At 41.3% G+C, this 22750-nt stretch overlaps 1 protein-coding gene across 2 annotated transcripts in view; it reads right to left on the minus strand.

The window, feature by feature from the left end:
* FBXO34 (F-box protein 34) overlaps positions 1-22750 on the minus strand; it is a 140646-nt gene that overhangs the window by 34221 nt on the left and 83675 nt on the right. Inside the window, exon 2 of one of the 2 annotated variants that reach the window (XM_069208534.1) lies at positions 18249-18422. In XM_069208534.1, the coding sequence (XP_069064635.1) occupies positions 18249-18328 (80 nt within the window). In that variant the 5' untranslated portion in view covers positions 18329-18422. Of the gene's footprint in view, positions 1-18248; positions 18423-22750 lie in introns of those variants that run through there. The other variant, XM_069208535.1, reaches the window with a different exon arrangement.

The following is a 22750-nucleotide window of genomic DNA, read 5'->3' on the forward strand; positions in this document are numbered from 1 at the left end:
CAGCCCTCCTCAAAAACCATTGCAAAAGACCACTTCCTCCTCTGTAGCCACGGTAGGGTGAGAAAGGATGCCAGCATCTGGTAAACAGGCCATTGGCTTTACCCAGTTCCTCACACAAGTCCACATCCTGCCCATAAGGCAGATAGGAAAGTAGCATCTTTCTGACATTGTTACCACCACGTTTTGCCTGGTGTCAGTGTTTAGACTGTAGTGCACTGGGGCCCTACTAATAAGGACTCCAGTGTGTCTATGCTCTTTCCTCTAAATTTGGTTGCTGGTAAACCTTTCCACCCCACATTTGGCATACTGGTGCCCCATGTAAGTCCCTAGTATATGGTACAGGGCATTGGTACACAAGGGGACTCCCATGGGCTGCAGCATGTATTGGAAAGGCTCTGCTCACAGGTGGTGGTTCTGTTGTCCTCTCGGGGTCCAACTTGTCTTCTGACCAACTTGGGAGACGGTGGACCCTTGCTGCAGCCATGGAACAGAACCCCTGAGCACCGTGACTGTTGCTCTTGGCAAAAGCTTGTTGGCTCTTCTTCCAAGAAGATCTTCGAGCTCCAAGAAGCCCAAGCCTCTAGCAACTCCAGACTCCGCTTCCACTCTGTAGCTTCTGCAACCTGAGACTCTTGTTTGTTGTGCTGCTAAGGCCTCAGGCCTTCATGGGACTCCTTGTGCCTGCTGCTAGTGGGTCACTCATGAAGGTTCCATAGACTCCTTTTGGCTTTCCTTCCTGCTGAAGGCCTGCCCTGACTCTTTCAAGGGACAGACCTTGCTGGTCCTCACAAACCTGCAACTTATCACTACTATTTGCATTTGCCAAGGCTTGTGGTGACCCTGCTGGTCACTGACCCTTCTGCACTCCGGCGACCGACACAGGGCAGTTTGTGGTTGACTCCAAGGATCTCATGGACTTCTTCCTTCACCGTCCTGCAGAAACCTCACCTTCAAGAGGGTGGGCATTGCCTACCTACACCACCTGGACATCAGAGTGGTCTGGACACTGTCCCCTTTTTTCAGGTTCCTCTCTTCCAGAATCCACCTTTAGATTCCACCGACCTGGTCCACAGGTTGTAAACAGCAGCTGGGCAACCGATGTTTTCACGGACTCCAATGAGGGTTTCCAACATCACTTCACCCTTATGCACCTGGGCTCCCTGGTATAAGTACTCCAGTCTTCTGGGTATCCATGGGTAGGGGCAATCTCCATCCTTCTTTGTGCCAACTGGTTTGCTCTAGGTCAACTGGGAAGGGGCCTGAATCCAAAAAAATCCAACTTCGATGATCCTGTGTTAGTATATGGGGAAATCGGCTCGATAATGCTGGACCCATGCGCCTGTGGGATAACAGTTAATTGCCTCTGGTATTTTCTTACTCACCCAGCCCCTGGGACCCTAACAAGTTTACCTTGGTTTGGAACCTCCATTCTTATACCAATTTCTTAGTATATGGTTTGGTCTCGACCTAGGGCTCTATGTATTTCTATGCTATTGGATTGTTTAAGGGTATATTTTGTCTGGAGATATCGCCAAGTGGAGATATACCAACGTTAGTATAGTGTTTAGTGTTGTAGTAAAGAAACCTTTTTCTTGTGTACAGTTACTGACAGACTATTGTGGTATTGCAAGTGCTTTAAACTCTTAGATAAGCTTTAGCTGCTCACCACAGCTACCCCTAGAGAACTTTTGCTATCTGGACACCTAAACACTATCACTAAAGGTTGTCTGGACTCGGCATAGGTTGCCACACCCACACCATAAACTGAGCCGGCCTCCTACAAGGTTGGACTTCTTCAGGATACAGGGACCCCTCCCATTCCTCCCCAAGACCAAGCTCATAAGAATAGGATTCAGGATCTGATCTAGGAGGCAGGGGTCTCAATGGCTTTGAATACAACATAGAGAGATACCCCCTCCACATCAGAGGATAAGAGTAAAATGGGAACGATGCCGCCGGGAGCGCATGCATTGGGACCGGCACTGGCAAGGTCAAGGTGGAAACCGGAATTGGTCAGGATACAGAAATGGATCCCTGGGACCCTGCTGGCCCGGTGGGTCAGCCCCACCAATATAACGTCACCATGAGCTCGAGGGAGTGCTCCCTCAGAACCTTGGGGTTTGTGGCGCAGCAGTCTGAGCACAACTTTGGGTTTTGGTTGCACTCAAGCCACCGAAGGCAAACAAGGTGCAGGTCTGTCACAGACATTGATCGGTAACAGTCACCACAGAGTTGAAGCTGGCCTTTTTGGATTACATCCCTACCACAGCAAGAGTTAAACCTCAAAAAAGAGTTGACAATGTTAAAAAAACATTCAGTCAAAAAGTGACTAACAGGGGAGCACATCTCAGATCTGCGCTGGGTGGCGTGGAAAGAAAAGAACGGACATGAGCATGCCTGGGTGTTGCCTATATAGATGTTGCAGACGTCACTTCTGGCACAGACACACGGAGCTGAACACCACCTACCGGGATACAGGAGTACTGCTCACATAAAATCTTCCAGAACCAGTCAAATGCTCGAGATAATTCCAAGATAAGGAATCTGCAGCTCGAAGTCCCTATCAGTTAAGGGCCTTCATCAAAATCATCAGTCTCCTTAAGGTTTTAAAAACTTCAGTCCATAGCATCAACTCACTTACCAGCAAAGGTCAAGGCTATGAGATGGTCCAGTCTTTATGTCTTGATAACTTCCTCAAAAAAACAAGTGTGAATAACCACAAAGTGATTAATTGCTCTAGCTGTGGCATTCCAGAGGAAAATAACAGATTCAGCAGAACAGCTGCTCTGGCTTCTGAACCATAGGTGGTCTTTGGTTGGCTATGAGAAATATAGCTACACATTTCTAAATACTGTGTAAATTGTGAAAATTTGGATTTCACACGAAAGTGGCAGCCTACAGATGCCTACTGGATAAAGATGTAGTCCAGTAACTTTTCCTTCCTTTCCCTGGTTCTTCCATAACTTTGCATTTTATCTAGGAGAGAAAGATGGGGGATGCACTGGATCATTGCTCTTAGCCAGAGATGTGATGACAAAAAGACTGTGTCAGATAACTTCTGACTACCACAGAAAGTGTTTCCTTGGTGGTGAGATGCTACAATTAAGGTCTTCAACATTGAAGATTCATAAAACAGGCCTGTCCAATAATGGATTGCAGAACTATTACACAATGGAAAAAAAATGCAAGTTCAAGATCACTGAACAAATGTACTGAAAAATCCAGCGCAAGGATTACATCATGTGAAAGAGCTGCCATTTGTCTTGGAATTGAAGCAGTGCATTACCCATAAAATGAATAAATGTTAGCTTGCAATTATTTGCGAAATTCTGTAGTGGTAACAGCAAGTCTTTTGCTTGCCAGTAAAAGACAGACTACATCTTTCTCCCACTTACAATAAACAGTGAAGAGGTCTTTCTAAACAGTACAGTGGACAAGGTCTATACAACATAGCAACCAGTAATTAACATTAAAGTTACAATCAACCACCAGCAGTTAAAATGCTTTCAATATTGTATAGACAGCTTCATAGTCCATTCAGTAAACCACAATTCCTATCCAACTGTAAATGAGAGAAAAAAATAATGAGGTCCAATGGTAGGAGAAAAAACAATCTGCAGCCGTAAGGGTGAATACCATGACACGGGTATATATGTAGGAAGGCAAGTTGTCAAGGGAGTGCATGGACAACCCTGAGCAATTACTAGGAGCAGGAATTTGCAGAAATCCTTTCTAGTGCCTTATTTATGGGTTTCCAGGGATCAGCAGATCTGACCGACAGCAATAGAGATAAGAAGTTTACCATGCAAACATGCTCAATTACTGAGTAAATTAAACACTGTAGGTAAGTCAAAGATAAATAAACTGAACCTGCCACGCAACTTTCTAAAGAAACGCAGAGTCCAAATATATACTCAGAGTAACTTCTATTTTCATCTTATTTGGATAAAACAACGCTGCTTTTCTGTTCTCTCTAAATGCAGTGTCCTTAAAGTTTGCCAAAGCTGACAAGCATTTACAAAATCTTCCTGCAAGATGTTAATTTTTTTCAACAAACTTGAGATTATGCAAATTTACATGTGGGTCGACCCCCATGGAACGCCCACCTTACAGGCCGAAGAAAAGATCTGTTTACATTTAAATTCCAACATACTGGTTGAATTCCTGCACGAGTAAATCCCTTTATAGAGGGTAAAATCCCACCATTCAGACTGTGAATCAGACATGATTTTACCCTCACAAAGGTCTTTATTTGTAGCTGGATTCATTTTGGTGCTAAAAATTGAGAACTGCAAAAGTACATTTTCACCGTTATTTCACAGACTGTTTTACGCTACATATTTTCCTGAATATGTCCACAGACAATGACTTGCTCCAGTAATAGCATATCAGATTCAAAGGATCCTTGACGAGATAGGCCAAAACTCAGACCTACCTCCACTCTTGTCCCCACCTTTGCATATATCCTGCTTAGCAGATGCTTTTAACACTAATACAGTTCAATGCTCTTTTTGCGGTTATGTCTGTGTTCCCGAACATCTAGATTAGTAAACTAAATTTAAATATATCAGAAACAAAGTATCCACTTTTCAGAGCGGTTAGGAGTCTTCATGTTGAATTAGTGTCCGTACTGGCAAGGCTTCATGAACATTAGCATTACTGTATTCTTTTTGCATGCATTAGTTTGTGCCATTTTAGGTTTGGCACGTTCAAGCTTTGCTGTAAAAATGGTCTACAAACATAGCATTTAGGTAACGTTCCTAGTATGCTTTTACAAAGGCTCTATTAATGTTCACAGTACTTTACCATGACAAATATCAACCAATTTGTGTCTAGCAAGCTCCAATTCATTTCGAATGTGGCTATACGCCTGATCCTGGGAGTGGCCAAACCCTCCTCAATCAAGGAAGGTTTGAGACTCCTTCATTGACTGCAGATCAACGAGTACCTTCAAAGTGTCTGCCTGACGCATAAAGTTCTCCACTCTCCGGGATCAAGCTATCTTAATACAACGCTTAATTGGTACGTTCCCACGAGACCTTTGAGAACAGCGGGCAGTGACATGTTGTAAGAACACCAGGTGGGGAGAACAGGATTTCACAGAGGCGGCTCCCATGTTGTGGAACTTCCTTCCTAAACATATCAGAAGCCTGGTTCACACCTACTGTTCTACAGTGCTTTTTGTACATTAAGCTTTTGTTGTGGGTTGCATTGCAGTGGGTTTGTTTGTTCTGGTTTGCCCCTGTTTCTTCTCCTTTTTTGCACTTTAACACCTTCTTGTCTGATGAGCTCTAATAATACAATAAATACAAATACAATATTGCCAGTCCTACTAAGAGTACTGATTGTATATTACTTTCCAATATTAACATGTGTAATATTGTGTTTTGTGCATTTACTCCAACTTTGTTTGATTTAAAAAACAAAAAATGATTGCGAGTCCAGTGGTCCCAACAGTTACCCGCTCAAATGACATTGTCTTTGTAGCTTAACCTCCAATATTAATTCTCGAACAAGCAAGAAAGTGTATCGCTGAAGACAATCTTCCCAATGCTGAGGATCTTCTTCAAATTCATGACAAGTGGACAGTGTTGGAGAGACAACAGGAATACAAAACACTAAATCCTTTCCCTTGGAAACTGACCCTCCTGAGCTAGGAAAGTGAGCAATCTGAGGCCTAGTGCTAAGGAGTAGAAGGGCTGGTTATTAGTGGAGTTAATGTTCCCCTCACAAGGTCTTGTACAGCTCAGTCTCGTAAAAAAAGGGATGACTGACTCAGGATGCAAGAAGCAGACTTTGTAGGCCCTTTAAATTTCTATTATAAAGATGTCTTGTCAAGGCGGTTAAGTTTTCAGCTTCTGTATATGCCTTCTAATATTAGTACATATAAAATGCACAACTACATACACATTCCCCAGTAAACTGTTTGAGACCGTACCCTACTATGAATTAGGGAACTGAATATGAATAAACTACAATAAAGTTAACGATCTTTAACAACGCCAGTGAGCAAGCAAAAATACGTTCTAAAGCACAAACACATGATAACGTTACATATACTGATTCTTTCACATTAGGAGGAAGTAGCCCTCAACAGTGCTCAATCTGTGAACGAACATATTCACATAAGCTAATTATAAGGATTTTTCATTTCTGCAATATGCAGAATTCATAAATAGGAGTTGCAATAACAAAGTTCGAGATTTTAAATACACATGATGGCGATAATTACTCATATTGCATCAGATTATTGTTAACGCCGTCTCATTAATGGGTTATGCCAGTGTCCAGAAATAAAGGGCCTACTGAATAAACCCTAGCAATCAAATTGCTTGGACCTTGATATGGAAGTGTTGATGCATGCCCACCCACTTCTCTTCTAAGGTCCCTTCAGGGAGAGGACCTGGGCATCCTGTTTTTTGTAAGTGAAGCAGTTCTTCGGTACAGGGACCCAGGGTAATTTTACTGCAATTGACTGGCTCCGTATTGTGGAGCAGTCCTACTTGTGCCCTTCTGTGTAAAAAAGTAAAAATTTAAAGAGAACGGGCTGGCCAAAAAAGCCAACTCTAAGGTCTACGAGAAGGGACAAGGACGCTTGTATATGTATTTGTGGTCCAGCCACTATATGCTTTGTAAGGACCCAACGTTTATAGATGTACATTTGAACATAAGTACTGCACCAGAGTGCCTTCGATAGCGGCAACTCTTTTCCTATATTTCTGGATTTTTATTTTGGGATTTCAGCTGTGTATGACTATTCCGTTATAAAAGATATGTTTAAATTCCAGTATTCAGTTTGTGCTGGTTGATCAAAAAGAACAAGATACTTACCAGTAACAGTTCTGAGCGCAAGACAATTGCAGATTCACATATTGTGCACTATTATAATATATGGTGGTCTTAAGACAACCTTACAATCTATTGTAAGCAGCGTCCTACTAATGAAATGGGGTGAGAGGATTTTGTTTTTAAGAATTCTCACTCTCCTTTAGAGGAGCAGAATGTTTCATGTAGCGGCTGTGCTGCAGGAGTAATTCCACCTTCAGCACAGTGTGCTGCAGAGGGCAACACAGTGCTGAACCCTCCGACAAGTCCGTATCCAACTGTCTTTTGTTTGGAGATTATTCAGCCCCATCTATACCACTGTCAAACAGAAAACCAGCAGTACTGACAAGAGGGATGAACTGAGCAAAACAAAATCAAACCTGTACAGCCCTTCTTTGGGGCCATAATGACAAAATACTTGTGCCCAATGGGTTTAACAGCCTGCTGCTAGCGAGCAAAGAGCTGGGAAGTTTTAGGGATGAGGTCCATTTTTTTTTTTTAGAGACTGTATGGAGTTATGGCGCCAATTAGTGCACACACGAGTGGCTTATGCCTTTTGTGAATATCAGCTAAAAAATAAAATAAATAAAAGTCCCTAGGCACGATGCCAATTGAAGTGTAAAAGATACTCCCATAAAACAATGCTAATTAAAGTGCAAAAGAAGCTCATAAAAACAATCAGGTAAATCAAAATGCAAAAGAAGGCTGAATAAATTAAAGGAAATCTGGCAAAACAATTCACGATGAACTATAAAAAATAAATACAAAAAAAAATCAATAAGGTATGCTGAGATTGCACTACAATGCACCTGTGTGTTAAAGATTAAAAAACAAATCCCCAAACTAAGAGCAAAAGCCCTTTAAGAAATATAGAACATTTCCTATCTCCACAGGACTGGGTGTTTACTATATCCAGTAGTGAAAAACAAATGACACCAGGCACAGGGGAAACAAACTCAAATTCAGACAACCCCAAGTTGGGGATGGGTACGTGGTGGGAGATACAGCTGTATAGTAGGGAGGATATAACCAAGAGAGCCTACTTCAGACCCTCTTACAGGAATCACGTGGAGAAGAGGACAGGCATTATTTTAACAAGTGACTGTGGTCTCTACACCATCTCTCCACAGAAATCACAAGAACAGAAAACCTGGGCTGCATGCCTTCAAACAGACAAGACCTTTTTCTAAACTAATTAAAATACACTTTTAAAATAACTAAAGTCTGGTTGAAGGTATTGTTAATGAATAAAGAAAGAAAAAACACAAAAACAACCACACGCATATAAAGATAGAGGTTTACTCCTCTGGCTCATATGGTCCTCCATCTGAGATCTTAGTAAAAAAAGGTGTGATCAATGATCTGGATTTCCACAAATGCTTCACAGACTATCTCCGGGAGGAAAATGAAAGGCTCTTCAAGGTATATTGCATAACAAAAACAACTTTACAACAATAACACCCCTTACCAGTAGATTTTACACATCCCAGACAGAGACAGGATGCTCCATTATACTAACAGGTGAGAAAAGGTGGGAGGAAAAGGAGTGATCCTATTCCAAACCTTTACACTGAAATTCAAACCCAAAAATGAAGGTATGAGTGCAGAATGGCTGATAAGTCTGAAGCACAGTTCCTATACAACACAATCCCCATGAAGTTATTTTCTTAAACTCTCCTCAAGACACACAAGTAGACTACCCTTTCTTGGATGTCCATTCATATAAGGAATATGTTCAAATTTTCAATCTTGGGCAGTTTTGCAGGATCTTTATCAAACTAGCGGAGGTAAAGCTCCCCAGTTTCTCAAAGACAACACAACACAGTCGTAGGGAAACAAATAAAAGACCTCTTCTGACCACACAAAAAAAAAAAAAAAAACTTCTGGACACTTCTGACACAGAGCTTTTCTATACAAATGCTCCCAAGAAATGACCAAGAAACTGCAGGAGGATATTATGCTATCATCTGAACAGCCTATCAGACACCAATCTCTTCTCAAGTTGTGTGTAAAGTTGGCGATGTAGAAAAACTATTTCAAATTTGAAGGTTATGCGTTTCAGAAAATCAGCACAAGCTTCAAAGGGCTTGACCTTTGTACAGAGCCGGGCAAATCAGTAGGGAGATATTTTTGAAGAGCAAACTGCACTTGCCAACAAAATTTCTTAACTCAACATTACCTTATGGATGCACAAGGATCAATTTCCAATATTTGGACAGGAGAGGAGACAGAACTGATACTATTAACTGTTTTGTCAAACAACGTACACTCCCATCCATTGTTCACTAGCGCATATGATAGCACTCTCCATTCTTGACCTTTGCATCTACAGTTAGGAAGGCTGGTTGGCCAGTAAGCATTCACACAACCTTCATACAAAAATTCCTTGCTGATAAATAAGCCTCAAGACATTCAGGGATAACAATCACTTTGAGCAGTTCCTCCACATGTAAAAGAATGGTTGTGATAGAGAAACGTTGGGAACCCAAGTGAAAGATGCCAACTTTTTCTTCCAAATTATGAAAAAGAAAATGGTTCAGTGAGGAGAGCACTCACTGGACACCAAGTGTTGACCAGTTCCCACTGGGACCAGGCCGTGAGGCTTACGGCTCAACTGACTTCAAATAACTGAACAGCCAGAATTGTAAGAAGAGATGGTTCAAGTAGCTCCAGACTCAAAAACAGTCTGCACATTAGCCATCCTGAATATAGACTTCAGTGAAATGGACAGTGTACATAGCTTCCCCATATCAGGACAGCTCCATTCTTGCAGGGCAGAACAGCTAATCCTCTAGCCAGAGGTGAGAGCATAAGTATTCTTCCAAACTTTCCTACAGCTTGGTGTGCTATGGTCCCTTAGCGTACAAAGGCTGAACTCCCAATTGTTTGAGCAGAGCATACTATTAGTTAACAATCATTAAACCCAGGAGGTCTGATTTGCACACGTTCTCACACACCAAAAGCACGATTCATGAACAAAAATGATATCTGCATATGACCAGGAAAACAAATCCACTAGCACACCCAGATGTACTGTCAGCCAGTCACCAGTGCATAGAGGCTAACAGACGTACAAAAAGCAATCATGAACAGGCAGGCAACAAGCAGACCAGAGGGGATAACCAGTCTTTTCTGACTGGCATTATATGTTTTTACAATTAATCCAAAGCTCCTGCAGCTGTTGGCAAAGTTTTCATTAGGTTTCAGCTACGGACCGCTTAAGCAGTCTGTTGCCAGACGAGTTGTTTCCAATACATTATGTCTACAAAGATTGTGCTTTGGATGAGACCTGGCTAATGAATTGGATGGTTTTACAGTCTTATTCCACTTTGCCGTTTTTGAATCAATTGCTATAATTCCTATTATTGTGTCTGCCCCACCCAAGAGCATTTCAGTTTGTGTTCTGGTTATAGTCTCATCACACTAGTTACATCACACCTCTTTACGGCACATTTGTCCTCCTCCCTCTCCCTGCTCTTCCTTCCTCGCTTCATTCAATCCCCTTTCACACCCATTCACAATGCCCCCTTGCTTCCCATGCTATTTTTTAGCACCTGCTGCGAACTCAGCAGGCAGCCATCTTCATATTAAAAAAAAAAAAAAGTTGTCCGTCTGCATATGCAATTGCATGCACATGCAAAGTGAGGGCATTCAATAATTTACTTTTACGAGCATCTTTTAATGATGTCTGTCATTGATAAGTTGATTCAAGGTGGCCAAATAAAATACTTTCAAAGATGGCCATCGTGGGTGACCATGTTCCAACCACGTCTATCTTAAAGGGTATCCGATTTTAATTTTTGAATATAGCTCAAACATGGCGCCCACGAGGTGCACTTCTTTACAGCAGCCATCTAAGAAAACTGGTTACTTACCTTCAACTATGGTTCTCCAGTATAGGTATCTATCATAGAGTCACATGCTTGAATCCTCCTAGTCATCGAGGTGGGAGTCCCACTGTAACTTTAAATATGCATAGCAGTAAGTGTACTACACTGGGCCTCAATGGCCATACACACAGGCCCTGCTATAGCCTATCCATTTTCTTTTTTTTAAAAGAACCAAACCTGAACTACAACCAAATCAGGTGAGCGTACCCTGTAGAACACTTCCAACAGAGGCTGATGCATAGTTTTATATTTGAGGGGAGGAGGATGAGTCGCATGTGAATCTACAAAAGATACCAATACTGGAGAACCATTATTACAGGTAAGTAACCAATTTTCTTCTCCAGTATTGGATCTTTCATAGATTCACATGCACGAATTATAATATTGAGCAGTAAGTTTTATTTTGACCATAAATTTACTGGTTATAACAATAATAATACTAATGACCATAGGTAATACTAATAACAATATACAACAACAACATTATTAGGCAAGTATTGATAATGTACCTATTAAGTGGAAGGTGGGAAAAACAGAGGCTCACCTTAATGGAACAGGTGTCTTAGCACTGCTTGCCCGACAGCTGTGTCCATTTTGTACGTCTCACCCAGGCAGTAGTGCTTCGTGAATATATGTTGACTGGACTACATTGCTGCCCGGCAGATATGTTGTTAAGGCACTCCAGCAAATACAGCTGCGGATGTGGCTATAGCTCAGGTGGAATGGGCTTTAACCTTACTGCCTAAAGGCTTTCCAGCCTGAGAATGACAAAATTGTATAGTCAATCCAATCCATCTGGCGATGGTCTGTTTAGATACAGCACAGCCCTTTTTTGTATCTCCATATGGTACGCATTTGATGCATTCTTTGAAGATAAAAAAACTTTAGACATCTCTTTACATCCAGCAAATGTAGACTTTTCTGCTACAGTTTGTGGATTTGGAAAAACGTTCGTAAAATTACTGGTTAACTCTGATGGCAATTTGATGGTACTTTCGGTATATACTTGGGGTTTGTTCTAAGTATAACACTGTTTGGAGTGAACTGAAAAAAGGGTCCTTGATGGTGAAGGCTTGGAAGTCACTCTCACTCTTTGCTGATGTGAGTTATTAAAAGGTGATGTTTTCTAAGTAAGGAACTTAAATTCGGACCTGTGAATAGGTTCAAATGGTGGCTTCAAGAGTTGTCCTCGCACTAAATTTAAAAGCCATAAAAGGTGGAGGTTTTCACACCGGAGGGAACGCTCTAAAAAGACCCTTGAGGAATTGTTTTACAATTCTGGAACAGTATAACGAGGGACATCCTGAGAGCGTCTGAATCTTGAAATTGAAGCTACATGTACTCTTACTGATTAATAAGTCAGTCTGGATTTTGCTAACTGTAGCAAATAAAGAAGTATTTGCTCCAGCAGCAATGTCATAGGATGGATTACTGAATTGACAACACAAGCAGAAGCGCTTCGATTCAAACCTATAGGTCTTATTGTTAGTTTTGGCCCTGGCTTTTGCCGATATTTCACTGCATTGTGGTGGAATGTTTAAGCTGGAAACCTCATTGAATTCAGGAGCCAGGCTGATAAATGTGGAGACGATGGGTCTAGATGTCGGACCTGGCCCTGGTTCATGGTCAGCAGGGCTGGCGTATGTCTGAGTTGAACATGTGGTTGTTCTGAGTATAGAAGGAGTTCTGTGAACCAGAACTGCCTGGTCCATATGGGTGCTATGAGGAGGAAACTGCATCCCTCTGTTTCCATCTTCTGATCACCCTAGGAATCAAAGGAACCAGTGGAAAAGCGTAGGCATAGATTCCTGACCATCTCATCAAAAAGGCATTTCCCCACTACCCTTTTTGGGGATGCCATCTTGCGTAATATGGGCATTTCTTGTTTTCGCTTGTGGCAAAAAGGTCTAGATTCGATTTGTCCCATTTTTGGAAAAGCTGGTCGAGAATCTGCTGGTTGAGTTCCCACTCGTGATACGGGATGATTGGTCTGCTTAACGAGTCCGCCAGGAGGTTGGATTGTCCTGGCACATGTTCTGCTTTCAGAGAAATTTGATTTTCTATGGCCACCACTTCCAAATGCTCTAGGCTTGATGCAAGAGCCCGAACACAACAGACTCCCTGTTTGTTCAGATAGAACATACTTGTGGTACTGTCCGTTCTTACGAAGACTGTTGACTTCTGAATTTTTGGCAAGAAAGCTCTTAGTGCCAGATTGATTGCCTTTAGCTCCAGTTGGTTTATGTGAAGGTTTTTGTCCATTTGCATCCAGTTGCTGTTATTTACAAGTCTTGAAGGTGGACCCCCCAACTTTCGTGGGATGCATCTGTCGTTATTATGAAATTCAGAACTTGTGGCAGAAATGAGCAACCTTTGGACAGATTTGGCGGTTTTGTCCACCAAGACATAGCAATTTTTTTTATCCCTGATGTAATCTGAATCTGATCTTTGAAGGAGCCATTCACCTGGAGCCACAGGCTGTCTAGCTGCTCCTGCAGTGGCCGCATACATAGTCAGCAATTCTGAACCAGCGGAATGCATGAAGAAATCATTCCCATGAATGACCTGCAGATCCATACTGAAAAAAACACTTTTGCCGAGAGCTTGTGAGCCATCTGGCAAAATGTTTGCTCTCTGCCCTGGGATAGAAATGCTTTGCTTTGTGTAGTATCTAGTAGTGCTCCCAGGAAATTCAATCTTGTTGTCGGATGGAAATGCGACTTTTGATGGTGAGGCCCAGACTTTTGAATAACTGCAGGCAAATGGAAGTGCGTTGCACCACCTGATGGCGTGTTGATGCCTTTATGAGCCAATTGTCCAAGTATGGAAAAACCTGTATTCATAGTTGTCTTAAATGAGCTACTACTGGGGCTAGCATTTTGGTAAAGATTATGGGGGTTGACTTTAGCCTGAATGGTAAGACCCTGAACTGTAGATGCGTACCAGCTACCTTGAAATGGAGAAATTGTGATAATTTTGCTTTATTGGGATATGAAAATACACAGCTGAGAACTAGAGATGTCATGTGATCCCCAGTATTTAAGAGGCATAGAATATCCTGAAGCATTACCATACAAAATTGTTCCCCCGCCCCACCCACAGGAACTTGTTTAAAGCTCGCAAATCTAAAATGGGACGCCAATTCTTACATTTTTTTCACCAGAAAAAAAGTAGGAGTAAAATCCCTGGCTCCTCTGAAGAGGTGGGACGACCACCAATGCCCGTGCGTAGCATGGAAGATATTTCCATGATGAGTTGTTTTAAATGTGGAGGCGATGGTCCTGATGGAGTATTTGGAGGCTTCAGGAGGAATTCTAAAGTATGTCCCTTGGATACTACATCTATTACCCATTTGTCTGATGTTCTAGCTGACCACTGAAGGCTGTGATAACTTAGGCAGCCTCCAATATTTGATACAAGAGTGGGGTAGGTAGCTGGTATCTATGTGCAGTCATTGTTTTCTACATGTTTCCCTGCCACGGGTTGAAAGCCTTCCTCTTGTAGGGCTGCTTGCATGCAGCTGTTGGTGTTAATCTGTATTGCTGTTGTCTATATTGTGGTTGATAAGCTGTGAGGCCTGCTTGATATTGTTGCCTATATGGTTGGTATGCACCATAAAAGCAGTAAGTTCCTCTGCCTCTAGCCCCTTGAAAGAGTTGTTTTTTTGTACTGCAAAGTGCCCAGAGATCTAGGTGTGTCCGTGTCACCTTGGTAGACTGTAAAGCTTCATCCACACGTTTGCAGAGGAAGGCATTCACCATTGTATGCAATATTGAGTATCTTGCTCTGCATCTCTGGTCGAAAGGAGGTAGATTTTAGCCAACCCTTCCTGTGCAAAACTGCTGCCCCTGCCGGTTGCCTGAATCGTTAGGAAGATGTCAATGGCACAATCAATTATTTTGGCTGCTAACAGTTCCTTCTTGTAGTACTTTCTTTACCTCCAGCTTAGCGTCTTCAGGTAGGTGGTCTATGTTTGTGGATATATCTGACCACATTTGTCTATCATACCTGCCTAGAATAGCTAAAGAACTTGCAACTTTTACTGTTATTGCTGCAATAGAGGAGAACTTTTTTGCCAATATTATCAAGATGACGTCCCTCTCTATCTGGCAAGGAGGATATTGGCAGGGAGGGATTCTTTTGAGTGGTGTTGTGCCGCCTGAGAGACCACGGAATCTAGCTTAGGATGTCCTATTAAACAAGAGAGAATCCTCCGGGGCTTTAGATTTCTTATTTAAACATGGTTTTTGAGAAGGTATTGTAGCTGGCTTCTCCACGGCTTTTAGGCCTTCCTGCCATGTAAAAATCTAGGATAGGTATGGCTCGGACTGACTTTTGCTGACTCTTTAAAGTCATAGAGGAAACAGTTTTTCTTCCTAGATAGGACGGGTAACTCGAAACGTTTAGCTGCCCTCTCCATTAAGGTTATGGAATCCACCTATATCTTCAGGTGGAGAATCTACAGGCACTGCGAAAGGTGGCGATGGAGTAGGTATTAGTCACACTCAGTAGGTGTAATATCTAGTACTTCTTCTCTTTTCTCATCTGTGGTTTGAGGGTCATCCTGAGGAGGTTGGTCGAAAGGCATAGCAACATCTGGTCTGAGTGGAGTTCTCAGATGGACAGGGACAGGTGTCTATGGTACCGGTTCCCGTTCATAAGGTTGTGTAACCAGTGTTGCCAGTACTGAGTGTGGAAATCTTCTTTAGTAATCGGCCAACATGTTTTGAAGATTTGTTACCAATGACATTTGCATTATGGAGGTATCCCTATTGCCGTATTCAGAATGCGAGGGATCTACCAAGTCTCTTGCTGAGTAGTAGTAGTCCTAGTAGTGATCGTCATCATCTAGATCTTGACACCTGATGTTGAGCTGCACTGGACAAATGGGCTACCCCAAACATGCCTTTGTCCTGAGAATATACATCATCCTCGTCATCTAAAAAGGTGTTGAGGAGGATATGGTATTAGCTTGCTAGGAGAAGTACGCATTGGCAAAAATTGCTGAGAATTTCCTCCTCACTGTTAACAGCGGCAAAAAGTTTGTTTTCTAATTCTTTGCTAGTGATTTGCTCGCAAACATTAAAGGTGCTGTTGAATCTATTGTTAAGGTGTTTCTCATCGACGGGTCGCTCGTAGACAGATCTTTCATCGCGGTGTCGCTCGTTGGCGGGACACTCGTCATTGTGTGTCTCGTTGACTGGTGTGTCGTTGACGGATGGGTAGTCACAGATGGTGTCTTCTTGTATATTCTAGCCGTTATAATAGTCGATGACAGTGGCAATGAAGTGACAGTCATAGGAGACACCGCTGTGGTAAACGTCAATGTAATTATCATCGTAGAAGCTGTCATTGATGAATGTGTCAAACTGTTTTTTCAATCAACGAGGATTTTTGTCAGACTATAGAGGGAATTTATTTTTGTAGTCGACGGTAAAGACAGTGAAGCACTTTTTGGGGTACTTTCTTCACGGATTGAGTTGTAGGCTCGGAGTGAACCTTCAAGGCTTTTGAATGACTTTCTGCTGATGAACCATAGCTTTCCTGACCTATCTGTTGTTCCAATGAAAGGTTATTGGATTTTTTAAAGTACTTTCTTGAAGAAAGTTCCCCTTTACTTTTAGACCTTTTAAGAGATTGAGAGACCTGTGGGGAGGCCTTACTCTCAACAGAAGCAGGGCATTCCACTGCTTTTTGCTTCAGCAGCCATAGTAAAAGTCTTCCTTTTAAGGGTCTTATGAGTAAAAGTGCGACATAATTTGCAATCTCTCACCTTATCATCCGGATATAGACCGTATATACACTTCTTGTGTGGGTCATTAATATGAAGTCTTTTCATCCCACAAGTGTCACAAATTTAGAAAAGTCATGGCTAATGAAAATCAGATATGACTAAAATGTTCCTGTCAGTGAAGTAAGAAGGAATATAAGTTGAGCAGAGCTCAGAGACTCCCTTCGCATGATGTGCGGTAGAAAACGTGAGGGAATCAGCCTCTGTTGGGAGTGTTCTAGAGGGTGCTGTCACCTGAATGGTTGCAGTTCAGGTTTTTATTTTTTTTTTTATTTAAGAAAATGGATAGGCTATAGCAGTGCCTGTCTGTGGCCACTGAGGCCTAGTGTAGTACACTTACTGCTATGTATATTTAAAGTTACTGTGTGACTCCCACCTAGACAACGGGGAGGATTCAAGCATGCGAATCTGTGACAGATCCAATACTGGAGAACAGAGTGTTGACAAATCCAATAAGTTTCATAGCAGAGACTTTTTGGCTTTGCCAATACTTGTTTTACTCTTGCAGCTAAAGATGATGAGAAAATAAGAGGGAGGGACAGACGCTAAAATAAAGATGAGCAGATTCATGTTTTAGTCCCTTTGAGGAGAATCACCTACACACACACACACAAAAAAAAAAACTCTCTCTCTCTCTCTCTCTCTCTCTCTCTCTATATATATATATATTTAAAAAAAATCAGTGACTAGTTAACACACATTCAATCACTGGTCTCTCCTGGAGAAATCGACTATTCTGTGCTCTGGAAAATTTCAGTGGGTATGCCCACCTAATCTCTAACTTTTTGCACTCCCATGCAATCTTCTGCTATAATCATAGCAATGTAGCACTCTAAATGTGACCTGTTGCTGCTGGAGAGTTGGAGTTTGCACATTGCTCATGCACACCAACCAATAGGTAACTTGTCAGGGCCTTTCCCTTTACTCGACAGGGGTGCTGTTCCAATTGAGGAAGGACTGCAAAACCCAGCATGCACCAATTTGTTAAATGAAACCACGTCTAGAAGCATGGTGAGTGTATATGAAAAGATCGGGCTATCTTAGTTGAACATAGATGTGCATGTACTAACCGTACCATTAAACACAATACCTTTAAAAAGGACGACACACGAAGGGGTGAAAGCTTTCACACTTTGAAAGCATGACGTTTCTACTGAGCTTCACTTTGCTGGGGTCTGGCTATTCTTGCAGATAATTTGTTTCAGACAGCAACTACGTGCAACGGAGCACGGGCGACTGAAGGCAGGTTCCTTTAAAAATAATGACGTGTTATCGTGGCGAGTAAATGTATTAATATTCAGTCAAAGAAAAACTGATTTTATCCGCATCCGAGGACAGATAACAGGAACTGCTGTATGAAGAATGGTACGCAGAAGGTGGAGGCTCAATCAGTAACTCGGAGCCAGCAATACAGTATATCCCTTATTCTTTTATCGCTAAATGGATTTGGAATATTGTTTGTTAACACTCAATGGCAAACTTTCAAACAGTTATGTTGGTACCAAGATACATCAAACGGGACATACCAAGGAAACAGTAACTCGTTAACAGACTACTTTACCACTTAGTTCAGTACAACTGTAGCTTAAGCACTCAGAACATTTCTATACATTTAATCAAGATTTTTATTTTTACTGATCAGCAATATCCACATTACACCCACTCAATGTCCCCTTTCCATTTATATTTCGATTTTAAATGATTTGTTTAGAAATCTGAGCAAAAGTCCTCTGGTTACTTACCGTTTTACTTGATGAGAGGTAGAAGACGCGTTTTTCACTGGATCCCTGTGAAAGCCAACCTTGCAGGAACTCTTCATCATTACTACCTCCACCAAAGCACGCAGTCAGAACCAATCCATTGTGTCTGAACGTAGGCTTCCTGGCCAGCGCAGTGCCTCGTTTTTGTTTCTTTTGCTAAAAACGAAAAACATTTCATCTTTAGCAGGGCATGTGTTAGTAACTAACAGTCAAGCTTTCATCTCTTCATAAAACACTAGCTGCCAGCTAAATAGCTTCGGAGGAAGATAACTTTTTTCAAGATGAAATAAATATTTTATTATGAACTAATTAAAAGTTAATGCTGATTAGAACATGATGCCAACTTGCGCACTGCAAGGGCATATTAGGTTACACACCAGAAACAAGTCGCCAAGTAAACACCTAATCTTAGCACGTTAAACTAAAACATGTTTTAGTTCTCTCAAAGCATGCAAATGTAGCAGGCACTGCTATGTAGATGAAAACATTCCCTTTGGAAAAAAAAAACAAAAATAAAAAGCAAATGACTGAAACAAAGCGATCAAGGATAACTATTTAAACCAACCACTTAAACAATTTTATTAAATTACGTCCAATACAACAACCTAAATGGATAATGGACTGAAAACCACAACAATAAAATATTAATTGATAAATACTGTTGTACATTTAACTTTTCTTTGGAGGACGTTTCAGGCAAAATCTTTTTACAACTATTATACATCTACCTAAACCCTGCACTGTAAATCAGGGCTTCAGGGATACTAGCGGGGGTGTAACACTGAAAAAATCTCAAAATTTCTAACTTTTAAAATGCCTTCCCTACAACCTTCTCCCTACACCCCTAAAAACTCCTAAGATGTTAAATTTACCACTACATTTCAGAGGTCAGCAATACCCTCCAGCTGCCAATCTCGCCAGTGGACTTTTCCCTTAATCATCTCCTATTCTCCCAAGGCACGATGGGGGGGGGGGGGGGGGGGGGGGGATGTGAGAAAACAACACAGATCTAACTTCACAGAGGATCCTGTTGTACTTAAGGTGCGGATGACAACTGCTGGGGACAAGACTGTTTATGGGCCATAGCAAAGCTTCTTACTGGGGTGCAGCCATTACCAAGCAAGAAAACTTAACACATTTGTTCAGTAGCCCAGATTCCTATACTCCACTGCTCAGCCTACCTGTACACTCCAAAAACCAGTGAGATGGACATAGTCCATGGAAGATGGTGGATTGTTGTCAGTACAGATCTCTGCTACTGCTTGCTGGTTGTCCCTAGCCAAAGCATTGGCCAATCTCAGGCATCAAATCACTTGGAACCACTCATGATCTACACCACATGAATGGAATTGTTCTATTTAACGTTGGTTCCCTTAAGTCAAGGATGAAGCCTTCCAACCATATAGACCGACTTTCCCAAGCATCAGTCTTTTTCAGGGATTTGGGTCTTGCCACGGTGCCTAATACAGGAGAGCTTCAATCTGGCCATCTGTACTTTGAGTGAAGGTTCTCGCTTTACTTGATTAAGGATGTAACTTAGTTTTCGTGGCTGTCCATGGTAAGCTTTGTAGCTTCAAACACCATAGTTCAAAGGCAGGCATGCTACTCTTGTACATTTTCTTTTATTAGTGAACATCTGCATCCATATGGCATCACAAAATGGCATTGCTTGTATTCTAACTTATATACACCAGTGCATTTGAAAATATTTTCCATATCTTTCACCGCAGCTCTGCCAAGTGCTAATATCTAATTTTATCTCAACTGCTGGATTTTTTGACTGCTGATGCCAGAAGATTTTAGTTCATGTTTAAGCCAATTATTTGGTTAGGCATTCATACAAAGAGTTCTTGCGCACTTTGAGCTTCACATGAGAGTTCAGCTTTGCAAAAACTTGGAAAGGAGGGAGTTGAGGGGGTGGGGGTTTACAGATTCTTATTAAAGTAACCTTTCAACTGTCAAACTAACAAAATAAATGGTGCACTTTATTGACCTGACTTCCACTTTATGCAACTAACAGTCGATTACGGACCTGATTATGCTTTTTTGTACAAAAGTGTCATGCAGTAAAATAACTGGATTAGGTGCAAAAATTGCTCCATGTTGAGCCAGGTTGTATCCAAGCATGACAATAATCACAGCAGCAAAGAACATTATGTGAACATCAGGTCTTCTCAATCTCTCCCTCATACGGAATGATCATATGACTTGGAGTTACTAAGCCACTCAAACTCTCCATCTCATCATCCTTAGCTGAAACGTTGCTACCTCCAGCCGGTCACCTAACTCTCCTTGTGAGTCATGCAACAGGACGGCCCTCTTAAATTCACCACCAGACTCCATTATTATAAATTTTTTTTGAATCGCAACAACTACATGAGCAATGCTTCTGGAGTTACTGAAGGCAGTGTATTGCTTACCACAAGGAGGCAGGGTCAGATCCCTCTGCCAATGTACTATATAGTACCTCAACAGTGTACATATCCTGGGGTCTACCATTTATATGCATCACCTTTCTTATATCAAAGAACACTACAGTTCACTAATACTTAATCATGTCAAGAGACAGGTATATCTCCAGTGATCCAAGAGAACGATTCAATTTATCTGTACGTCTTTGACAGACAATTCTTTTACTTTAAACACTACGGTGTACCCAAGGCAAGACAAAAACAATTTGAGAAATGAAAGTAAGGCAATAAGTAGTGTATAACAATTTGTTCAGTAAAATTTATCTCATTGTTTTACTACTTTTGTTTTTCTTCAAGAGATCTAGTGTTTATACATATATTTAAAAAAAAAAAAAAAAAAAAAAAAAGGAGTGCAATAAGTGATGTGAAAAGAAACCGTGCATCACAGATAAACTGATGTATGACTGCTGATGCATTTTCACTACTTCTACCGCTCAGGGAACAGTCTATAGACGTCTATTGTCAATGGCATTTCGACCTCAGACATTATGAGGTCATCATCAGGATGAGGCATGAGCACCAAGATAAATTATACAATTAGGGCTCTGAACAACTAAGGTATGACAAAAATGGTTTTTTTAAAAAATATTTAAAAAAATAATAATAATTAAAAGGGAGGAGAAAATAAAACTTGCCTGAAAGTGTGCAGAACAAGAACAGATCCCAGGGCAAATTGCTAGCCCTACAGAGCAGGAATGTACCATGGGCATCATAGTGAGCCCTGCTTTAAAAAAATAAATACATTTAAAAAAATGAACAAGTTGAAAAGGAGGACAAAAGACAAACAAATTAGGCGCAATGTGGCAGATTTCTTTAAAATATGTGCTTGTCCATGTGACAGATTGCTTCTTAAACCTACTTGTCCTGTAAAAAAGAAATCTACTTGCCCTTTTGGTGCCATGTAGTGTGGCAACAAATTATGGCAGCAATCTCATTAGGTTAGAGGTCTCATAATCACCTCTCTGCTTATGCCAGGGCTACTACTATAGTAGGGCTTGAATACTTACAATTTCAATCCCCACTATAGCAATTTCTTTATTTTGCAACCTTTCCGCAGATCTACATACTGGGGCTGGAGAAAGCAGTAAGCAATAGTTCCAGGGCTGAAATGCCTTTGAGTTGGCAAACCTACTAACTTGCTTGTTTTAAGGATTTTCACCAGCTCTTCTCTAATCTCTTCCCGTAATGAAAATGGAAATGTACTCCTGACCAGGGCAGAAGTTCTTCCAGGGGTGGGGAAAAAAGTGGTTGGAGGGAAAGAGAACTTGTAAACACTCAACAGATTTTCACATGAGCAAATGTCCACATGCATATTTGCTTATGCTAAAATACAGTCCACAAATGTTATAGGAGTACGATTTCCTGGTCTACTTCTGTAAGTTCCTGTGAATTCATAAAAGCCACTCACTCAAAAACATATACCATGGGTGCACTTTTGCGACTTTCTATAAGATCTGAACTCCCAGTTAGGTTTGGCATTAACAAATACATTTTATTTATTTAAACTTCTATTTCTCTCTCTACTTATTGGCTGGCTTTACTGTGGGTGATCGCAATCTGTTCTTCCATATGGAGCATATAGGCACACAAAGTAATTTTGTTCAGGGCCAGGAACTACAGTGGCAATCAGTGGTGTAACGAAACTGGAGGGGCCCCTGCACAGAACATGGGCCCTTTACCCCCCCCCCCCCCCCCTCGCCCCACCTCCAGACTCACCCAGGGCAACAAATGTTGGATCAGGTGTCTGCCAGTGCTTCTTTATTTTCATGCTTCCCATAATCTTGTTGAAAATGGTTACACTGATTTTCCATTAGGAATATTTTTTGGAAATACTAGCATGCATCAACACATTGTACTAAATGACACTTCAAAGAAATAGCACCTAAAAATTTCATAGTAGCAAAAGTATTTTTTTTCCCCTTCTTGCATTTTTTCCCCTGAACATTTTATTTTGAAAGCCAAGAATAATCATTCTTTCTTACAAGCTTCTGCAAACAGTTTAATCTAATCAGA

This window comes from Pleurodeles waltl, chromosome 9 (assembly GCF_031143425.1).
Source record: "Pleurodeles waltl isolate 20211129_DDA chromosome 9, aPleWal1.hap1.20221129, whole genome shotgun sequence".
Classification (NCBI taxonomy): Eukaryota; Metazoa; Chordata; class Amphibia; order Caudata; family Salamandridae; genus Pleurodeles; species Pleurodeles waltl.